The sequence below is a fragment of the Populus trichocarpa genome, chromosome 14, assembly GCF_000002775.5.
Source record: "Populus trichocarpa isolate Nisqually-1 chromosome 14, P.trichocarpa_v4.1, whole genome shotgun sequence".
NCBI classification, from domain to species: Eukaryota; Viridiplantae; Streptophyta; class Magnoliopsida; order Malpighiales; family Salicaceae; genus Populus; species Populus trichocarpa.
This window is the reverse complement of record NC_037298.2, coordinates 7500590-7510901: the sequence shown is the minus strand read 5'-3', so window position 1 is coordinate 7510901 and position 10312 is coordinate 7500590. Positions and strand designations below refer to the sequence as shown.

Below are 10312 nucleotides of genomic sequence, written 5' to 3'. Positions count from 1 at the left end.
TATAGTATAGAGAGCATTAAATATTTATGAATATTAATTAATTAAATGGGGAAAGGCATTTTCTCATGCAACTCACGGCCTTGATAAGTTGTCAAGTTAACCGACATCTACACGTGTCGAGCCCTAGCCCGCTCATAAGGAGTCATGATTTTTTCTTCAGCTTAAATTCAATGTGGTTCATGTGCGAGCAAAAAATCAAAATATATAGGTAGTGTAGTGTATTCACACATTATTTTATTTTCTTTACACCTTTGGTGGTACTCTCTTTGCTCACATTTTCAGACAACTCATTAATACGGCGTTTAGTTTATTGCCTGCAATTTCGTTGGTGGTTGGATTTAATTTTTTAATAAAAAATAAATTATATCTGGATTATTAAAAGAATTTGGCATTTTTTCAAACTTCAAAAATCATAGCTTCACTTTTTAATTAATATTTAGTTAATACATTAAACTTACTATCAAGATTATAAACTTTATTAGGTTGAATTATGTTTTTTATTTTATTAAATGATAAAAAAATATAAAAATTAATTACTATCGAGTCAATATTAATATATAAAATTCAATAAAAAAAACTTATATATTAAATGATGAAATTAAAAAAAATTAAAAAATAGCTAAAAACTCTCAAACCGACTATCTAATTAATATTTAGTCAGCCCACCAAACTCATGACTCCACTAGATCGAATTAATTTTTTTATTTTATTAAGATATCCCAACTTAACTCTTTAATTAATAGTTAATCAACCCACCAAACTCGTAATCCAAGTTATAGACTCTAATAGTTTGAATTATTTATTTTATTTTATTATATGATAAGAAATATGAAAATGAAGGATAAAAATCAATAAAAAAAATCCATACTAAACGATGTAATTGAAAAAAATAAAAAAGAGAAAAAAATTATAATTCGGTTCTTTAATTAATATTTAGTCCGGTTATCAAATCCGCAATCCAGGTTATGGACTCAACTAAATCAAATTTATTTTATTTTATTATATTATACTATAAGAAAAGAAGTATGAAAATTAATTTTTATTGATTCAATATTAAATAAAAAAAAAACACACAAGGCTATGCCTGTCCAGAAGAGCCAATTGCGTAGGCACGAGAGAGGCCGGAAGAGTCTTGCAATCTATATTTTTGAGAAAATGTAAATAGTACAAGTGCGTGAATTAAATGTACACTAAACAAGCAGAAGTCATGAAAATGATCATGTCCGAGGCTCGAGACAATTGAAATCAATTTGTGTCGCAGTGCTCCTTGATGACTAGGTTAAAATATATTGGACACTGGAAAGACGATCATGCGTCGTTGATGACGACTGACTCTCGTGGATAGTCGAAGAGGTGAATGTAGACAAGTTGGAGATTTTCAGGTAGAGAGGATACAAAGGCATTGGAATTCGAGGCCCTTCTCCGCAACAAAAAAAAAAAAAACAAAAAAACACATTGAAGTTAACACACGATCTCGTAGGAAATAAAGAAATATTAATTAAAGTTCAATGGATTAGATTATCGAGCTGCGCATGAAGGTCTTGGGTACAGTTACATAATTAAGGGTTTTGGTCGTGGTAAGACTATATGTTGTTCTATACAATGACAAGAAACTACACCTCAACGAGATAGTTTCATTCTTTATTCTTTATTTACGTTATATTGTGGATGATCGAGTTCAATTTTTTATTAATATAAAAAAGTTATTTAGGTATTATATATTATTTTTCTAATAAAAAAAATTAAATCATGTTAGGGTCGACCATATATTATCAGGTTGACTTTAAAAACATAGTTTAACTTAAAAAAAATATCAAGATTATATCTTTTTTTAATATTAAAAAAAATATATATTAAATTGACTTGGGTCAACTCGGGTTAACATGTTAATTTTATGATTTTATTTATGATATTATGATAACCCCATAAAAAACAAATCAAAATAAATTATGAATCGTAATACACAATTGACCTAATATTGAACGATAAAATTAAAAAAAAAATCAATTAAAAAAAATGACTTGGGTCATAAGACCGAGATAACCCCATGAAAAGCAAATAGAAACAAATTATGAATTACAATCCTAAACAACCTAATATTAAAAGATGTGATTAAAAAAAGAAATCAATTAAAAAAAGAACATAAAAAACGACCCGAATCAATTCGTCAAACTCATGACCCGAGTCATTAGACCGAGATAACCTCATAAAAATAAAATAAAAAAATTACTTAATTTAACTATTTAAATCTACGAATTTGATCATAAGACTGAAATAATCCTATAAAAATATGATAAAATTAAATATCAAAACCAAAACAAATCACACATATTAATTCCCAACCAATCAAATCAAAGAATTTATCAAGATTTTCATCCCACAACTAATTAATTACCTGGGCCTGGAATTCTTTCATAGTGTTTTTTTTTTTTAATCTGCCGTGGCACGTTTTCAAGGAATTAAAATTGTGATGCATGGAGAGATGAGATACATCCAATGAATAAACAGATATGTGAATCATAATTCATAAGCAGAGTTGTATTACTATTTCCAATCACCAATTATCTCACAGTCGTGGCCCCTGAAATTCTCAATGGTGAGAAGGCAGACGAGAGTGGGCACCTAATTATAATTATCACGGATTCCATGCTGATTAATAAAACAAGAACAGGAAATCCAGCCATCCTAAACCGGAGACATGAAATCAACTCCATTTGGGAACACAAGGGAAGGGTGGAAAAGACACAAAGCAGTGATTAAACTCTTCATCTCCCCTCTAATTCTCTGCCTCACGTGTAATTCCAAGTGTCAAATGCTCATTTCTAATTCAAAATCACACTCCATCATCTTCTTTAACATGGAGGGGAACAAGAAATCTTCGCTTGGACCTAAAGAAACGACAAATGCCAGAAAGAACAAACTTAGGATTTAAAACAAAAACAAACGGGGAGAAAAAGAAAAAGCAAATGTCCCCCACCACCCCTACCACAATGTTGCTTCGATTGGACCCAATAAGACCTTTCCCTTGCTCCAACGACTTTCTGGTCTCTAACACACTACTGTTAGTGTTTGAACTCAAAGGCCTTACCTACGAACCTTTCCAGAAGACTCAGTGTCTGAGGAGTGTCGTACATCAAACCCTATCATCATCCTCCCCCCCCTCCCCTCCTAGCTGTGTGCTTCAAGGCATTCCCATCATGATGTCTTCGCCTTTGGAATGTTGATTTGTTCAGTCAAACTTAGGATTGCCTTTAATTCTCCATTTAGGCATGTCTCCAGGAAGAGGCCCTAAGTGGGGCAGGATCCCCTCTTTAAGCTCTGCTTTACACATCTTTTTCTCCAATCAAATTAAATAGCATGACTTTTTCACTAGATTTGTTTTGAAATACGATACATTTGGAGAAACATAGCCGCCGGGTAGTTTACCAAGGCTAGACACTCGGCACCCTACACCATTTTAGGATGGACATTGTGCTCCTATAGTGTTCCAGGCACATGCCCAAGTTCCCTCTTCATCAACGTCGAGTGCCTTACCTTTTCTTTTTCTTAAAAAAAAAAAAACTCGAATGTATGCGCTCGACAATTCCAAAACCAATACGCAGCAATTGTTTTTTCACTGCACGTGACACTCGTAGAATCAATAATCAGACTGTGTTCAAGTTCCTATACCTGTTGCTTTAGTTGATAAAGATGCCTGATAATAGCTTTGCCTACCACCTTGGTCTTTATGGGTAATCGCTGCTTTTGGTGAGAATTCATTTAGTTATATTTTTTAATTTCTTCTTTCCAAAAGACTAGCACTTTTTTGTTTTTTTTTTAAATAAATATTTTTCTTAATTAATTATATATTTTTTAATTTTTTTCTAAAATACCAAAGCTTTAGCCGCCGCCACCTCTCCCGCTCAAAAAAAAAAAAAAACCCAACCTTTCATCTCTCACGGGCCTACCCTTCATCTTCTAGTAAAGAGAGTTTTTAAACCCCGAAGTTTTATTTAATTAATACTAAAATAATTTAAGGTATTAATAAGAGTTCTTTTATTTAACTCATCGGAGTTTAAAATCTCTTGGGCTTCGCCAACGATCGACTTAGGTCCGAGTGAAACCACGTCAATCGGGGTCAGAAGCTAACAATTTCCGGTCCTCCATGCTGATATGCCTGTTTAAAGTTTAACTCCGCGTGACTGCTGTCGTTATCCGTTTGAGCTGATGCTACAACAAGTTCGGTTCCCAAATCCTTATCATTGGTGCTAACTCCACTTCTGATCATTGCGTAACAAAAAATACATTTCATTGCTACTGTTACTAATGATAAACCTAATATGGATTGAGTAACTACAGAGTCATACAGAAGGCCTAAAACAAAGAATAACTCTCCAGCCACTCAACCTCATTCAACAGCCGCAGAGAAATCACTCATCTGTCTGCTCATACCTACAGGATACTTGAACACTTGACTAAAATCCTCAATGATCATCCCGCATCTAGCACTATTTGTAGGCGTATTGGGAGAGGAAATCAGTTACCTCAGAAGCAACCTCATAAGCCCCTTCTACACATCGGCCCAATGCGACACCAGATACAAAGTTTCCCCCAAGAAACAGCCCCTGCAACCCTTTTTCCTTGAGAGCATCTCTTGCAGCATCTAGGATATCAAAATGACCAATCAAGAACTGGGGGATTGCTTGTGGCCACACTCTCACCCCTAATACAAGTGGATCTGTCGCATTAGGATTTATGAGAATCTTTCTCAAATCACGATCAACTGCTTCTACAAGTTCGCTCTCTGTCTGCAAAGAAAAATAAAGTGATGATAAGAAAATTAACCAGAGAGGAAGTGGTTATCTGTCACTCTGTCAAAAAAAAAAGAGGGAAAAAATAGACATTATGCAGCACCTCATTAATATATAATTGGCTTACACATAAAACATGTATCAACTAGTATAGGCAAAGAAAAACCTTTACACAAGTCAAAGCATGACAACCACAATTAAACAGGGGAACCAGATACAAAATTCACACTGAAGTTGCTTCGTTGAAATTGAAACCCATCTGAGAAAGTTGGATGAGGTGTTTAACACCCCATTGGCCAATAGGTTGGTTCCGAGGAAGAAATGGATTGCAAGCTATTATGGTATGGCACAGGTTTCTCAACCATTGGTGCTTGTGGAACCCAGGAATTCCAAAAAATTTGAAAGTCAATCCTCTCTAATCATCTGTTATGGGATAGAAATGTTCTACAAGCATTTATGTGGCGTTCAACTTCCAGGGATTTGTTGGGACCTCTCTTTCTGATAAAAAAAAATAATAAAATAAAAATTGGAGAGCCCTCCTGTTTCAACGTCTCATTTTTTGTCCTTTTCCTTTTATTTCCTGCTTGGGAGGAAGACTCATCCTCCATCCTGTGAACATGAGCTCTGATCTACTTTATTTGAACACATTTTCTTTTGTTAAAAAAATGAAACCGACAAATGGACATGGGAATTCAGCATTGCAGCAGGCATCTATCAGGAGCCAACTAAACATTCTTATGGAAAAACAAGCTAAAACTTCTGTAGGCATACGAATAATTTATCACCAACCCCACCACCATTATTGCCCTTAGATTTGTGTCGCGGATCATTGACAACAGAAATCTAATGTTTTTTCAACTTTCTTACCTTAGACACAATTCCAGGGTTAGTAGCTCCTCCAATGTAGTTCAAGAGCAAAATCCTTCCAGCAGGTGCTCGATTAGGAAAAAGAGATGAGCTATATATGGTTCCTGCAGAACCCACAAAAAAAAAACATTGACTTTTTGGTAAAACTGTGGAGTATTTTGTTCTTATTTTCAAATTTGGATGCTGAACTCCAGGAGCAAGACAAAGTTTAAGATCGAGATACAGCAATGGCAAATGAGTTGATTCACACTAAAACATATTTACCTAAGGTTTCCACCCCTTGGCTTCGTGGATGCAGCTGACCAAACCCCTTGAGTTCACCATCTATTAAGCGTTCTGGTCTAATTGCTTCTTTTGGGTATGAAATGGACACTGCCGCAACTGGTGGGTAATATAATTTTGATAGTGCATCTGCAGCTGTAGGCTGTAAACAAGAGTGCATATGGAAAAGATTAACCAAGTATTTTGGAAATTTCTACTTCAAACAAAAATATAAAGTAACAGCAAATAAAGCCTCATTAGTAAGTAAAAAAACCAACTAGACAACAATTATTTTGGTGCGCCTTTTCATTGAGATTTTGGTTAGGTACCGCCAAGACTGTTTTCTAGAAATTACTAAGAAATTTACTCAGATTTGAATTAGGCATCATAGAGCAGATTATATGCTACTTTACAACAATACAAAACATTTGGGCTGAAATAAGATGATTCAAAATTCCAAAAATGAATCTTGCGGGGAGATATGCTAGTAGAAACCCATACTAGGAATAACATTGTCGCAAGAGCATAACAGGTCATTAGCATCTATTAATAATTTTAGAACACGTGTTTTAAAGAAAGTCAGATTCATTGATGATGCAACCCATGTTCAATACAGATTAAAACGAGCTTAGCAATCTGTATAATCCAACCCAGTTAGTTTGTTCGCTTCAAGAAGTGGTTGCAACTTTCACTAATTATAAGAGGTAAATGGAATCAAACACTAAAAACAAGAAATGAGCTTGGCCACAATCCACTTGTGAAAAATCAGTAATAAAAACCAGTAAAAGGGACCAATTTGAAATAGGTTTTAAGTCTTTAAGAATGTAACATACAGAAAGGGGATGCAGTAGAGTGCTTGCAATGTGGGATGGAACAGTGAAGACCACGCTTTTGCTCAGTAGAGAAACTAATCCTTCTGGTGTTTCATATGTCAAACTATACCCTCCATTCTCTAATTTAATGATGCTTGAAAGCTTCCAAGATAATTTTACATTGCTACCCAACCTGCCAAAATCAACACACAGCTAGTTTGGACCTGAAAATCTTCAAAAAGCAAAATAAATAAATGAAAGAAGGAAAAAGATAAACACTTCCAAACAATAACACAAGGGCATCAAGTGAATCAAATAATGGTGAAGGAACTTTGGTCATTGTGAAGAACCATAAGCATCATTCAAACACGCATCTGCTTTTCAGAAGAAGGATTTAGTAGTGGGGTGCACCTTGTTGCTATTGCATCAGGTAACATAGCAAGTCCTTTTCTAAAAGATCCAACAGTTTGGCCCTTTGGCGTTGGAAGATGCCTGCAAAGTTACTAAGAGTTTAAGAAACCGAGGATAAACTAACAAATACAAGATAATAAAATAATGCTTCAGTCCAAGTATATATTATTACGGGTCTCGAGGTGGCTTGGGGTTTTTACTTCTCTCCTGGATTGTTTTGAAAGTCCCACCAAAGATACTACCGCCAGTTTGCTCCAGGTTCCAAACTTTTCCAAATGCCGCTTTCATGCTTAGTTTGGAAGGATCACCCGCATAAACACCTGTGTACTGCAAAAGTTTTAGGTAAACCTAGAAACCACTCTCCATCTAATATAAACAAAATGTAGCATGGATGATCTTTGCAAAAATGCAGATTAGAGGAAGTCAGAGCATAATGGATCCAGTTCATCTATTATGTGACGAAGTACTGGCTGGAGGTTACCAACACGTATATTCATTGGTGTTAGATGGATGACCCCATAGTATTTCACGCAATATTTACGAGAACGAACAAAAGATTGTCTTACATGGCCTATTAAGAATAAAGACACAGCCATCAGAGATTTTACAAAATCGAGTTTAGCCAATTAGACAAAATGTTAGAGTGTCATTTTTCATTGTCATTTGAGATAGAAGTAAACAGATACAAGAAATACATGATGACAACAAAATAAAAGAAAAAACTATTGCAAAACTTAGTAATAACAGGCATACAAAATGCTGCATAAGTTTAACGTCAACTACATTATACACTGAAGCAAAGTGCCCGGTTTGAGCATGGTATTGTTATAAAGGACAGTAATGCCCACTACAGTAGAAGCTATAACAAATTGGTTAACAACATAAGCTGCAAATTATCACCTGAACAAAAAGGCTCTATCAATCGCTCGAAAACCTCATCGCCAAGGTTACGCCGCACAAACTCTTCAACTGATTCCTCGTGTCCCTGTCACCTTTGTCAAAGTGTAAAATTACGAGAAGATTCATTGACAAGAAAACATAAATATGCAACATAGCACTAGCGTTTGATATTCTTATCAAGTGCATATAATAGCAATTACTTAAAATTAAAAGGAGAACAAACTGGTGGCGGAGGCCGAAGTCCAAGAGCACCAAAGCCAGCTCTGAGCTTGCCACCAATACTCATCAAATCAAAAAACGGCAAGTCAGTCGGCTTGCCTGGTACTGGTCTTAATGTCCCATCCCACAATACAAAACGCGGCGCATTTGGATCCCCTAATACCAAATCCTCCTTCAATCCACTATCCACCTGCTCACAAATTCAACCAAGTCACTAATAAATGAACTCTTGAAATTCAAATTATAGAAAACATTAAATTATAGAAAGATATCATCTGCAACTGGATTAAAATAAAATAAAAACTGAGGTTAATTGAAGAACGTACCACCATGGTGAGCATAGGATCGGAAGGCTGGAAACTGTTGGGGCCCTCTTCCCAGAGATAACCATCTCTTTCAAGGGTGGTGATGTTGCCACCAACGCGATCTCTGGCTTCCGTGACAATCACATTGGGAGCAACATCCCAGTGTTTGGTTGCAAGAGCTTGTGCGATACAGAGCCCACTAATTCCGCCTCCAACAATGACACAATCCGCTGTGGCAGAATGTCCGGCGCTGGATTGGGCTTCGCCGTTGAGCTTGAAGGGAATAAATGTCGTTGAATCTTCGGTTAGGGAGCAACGGAGTTTTAAGGGTCTGTGAGTGGTGAATTTTGAGAAAGAGGAGGGAATGAGAGAGGGTATTGTTGGCCGGAGAAGAGAGAGGTCAGTGAAGGTAGAAGTCATTGCGGGTTCACTCTCTGTTTGACAAGCAAAGGAACCGCTGCCTTGCAAGGATGTTATCTTGGATGGAAACGTTTTGTTTGGCCTCAATCCATTGTGACCTGTGATGATGATGGGTTTATTAATCCCTTGATTCTTGCCACTGAGCTCTGTTTTACTGTCATCTTTAAAAATTACCAAGGAAAACCACCCAGATGCAAACAACAACTCAATATTAACATTAAAAAACAATTATTATACTCCTCACAAAACACCATTAACAAAGATAAATAAACATGTTTTCCTGTAACTCTCTTCACATAATACCATTAACTTAAATAATATTTTTTAATTTCTTTTGGTTTTTTTTCTTAATTTATATTATTTTTTCAATTTTAATTTTATTCTTTAATATTAAATTTATTAACAATTATGTTACATAATTTTTAATTTACTTTTTATAAAGTTATCTCATATTCATGACCCGAATTGTAGATCTAATAGGCTGGCTTGAGTTTTTTTCTTCGTTTTCTAATAAAAAAAAATTTAATTTCATCCTTTAAGCGGATTGACCTTCGTTGACTTGAGTTATTTTTTTGTGTCCTTTTTCTAATTGAATTTTTTTAATTTTATTTTTTAACACTGAGTTGATTGAGTATTAGGCTTTATAATTTGTTGCGATCTACTTTCTATTGAGTTGTCCTGGTTTTATGATCCGGATCACAAGTTTAACAGGATAATTTAGGTCATCTTTTTTTGTTTTTTTTAATTTATTTTTTTTAAAATTTTATTTTTCAATATTAGGTTTATTGGAATTGAGTTTTGTAACTATTTTTTATTTGTTTTTTATAAAGTTGTCGTGATGTACTAACTTGATATGTGGATTGACAGGTTAACCTAAGTTGACCCTAGCCAATCAAATAAGTTGTTGTCTCCATATTTATTAAAAAAAATCTCATATTAAATATTTTTTAGTCAAACTATGTTTTTATCAGTTATTCAAATTGTCTTTAAACCCACCAGGGAGACCGAGTCACATCGAATCAATTGCCACATTGTTTTTTTTTCCTATTAGTAAAGGCATTAGCAATGCTAAGACAATTTTTTACATTAAAAAAAAATTAATCTGACTTGCAGCATGGTACAAGTCAATTATCTAATTCATTAGAATAATATTTTTATTTTTTTCTAATTTTAATTGTATCCTTTAACATCAGATTTATTGAAGATTATACTTTATATTTTTTTTAATTTATTTTTTATGAGATTATCTCAATCTCATGATCTAGATCACGGGTTTAATAAGTTGACTTAATTTTTTTCCTTTTCCTTATTAATCCTTTTTCTGGAA

At 34.5% G+C, this 10312-nt stretch overlaps 1 protein-coding gene across 2 annotated transcripts; it reads right to left on the bottom strand.

Moving 5' to 3' along the window:
* Positions 1–4241: 4241 nt before the first annotated feature.
* On the bottom strand, positions 4242–9087 carry LOC7486839 (protoporphyrinogen oxidase 1, chloroplastic). Of its 2 annotated transcripts, XM_052446936.1 has the most exons (10): positions 8587–9087; positions 8265–8450; positions 8042–8126; positions 7623–7712; positions 7314–7461; positions 7142–7222; positions 6752–6923; positions 5922–6081; positions 5658–5761; positions 4242–4787 (listed from the first exon to the last, which is right to left on the bottom strand). In XM_052446936.1, the coding sequence occupies exons 1-10, from the start codon at positions 8983–8985 to the stop codon at positions 4488–4490; spliced, it is 1725 nt and encodes a 574-aa protein (XP_052302896.1). In that variant the 5' UTR covers positions 8986–9087; the 3' UTR covers positions 4242–4487. The 2 variants fall into 2 exon arrangements, with proteins under 2 accessions (XP_052302896.1, XP_024440253.2); XM_024584485.2 differs by lacking the exon at positions 7623–7712 and having other exon boundaries at positions 8587–9086.
* Positions 9088–10312: the final 1225 nt, after the last annotated feature.

Bases quoted from the DNA above. Each gene is read 5' to 3' on its own strand.
- LOC7486839 (XM_052446936.1), bottom strand. From the start codon at position 8,985: ATGACTTCTACCTTCACTGACCTCTCTCTTCTCCGGCCAACAATACCC. The intron at 8,451-8,586 runs GTACGTTCTTCA...ATTTGTGAGCAG, and splicing joins ATCCTATGCTCACCATGGTG to GTGGATAGTGGATTGAAGGA. The intron at 4,788-5,657 runs GTAAGAAAGTTG...TTTTCTTTGCAG, and splicing joins ACCCTGGAATTGTGTCTAAG to ACAGAGAGCGAACTTGTAGA.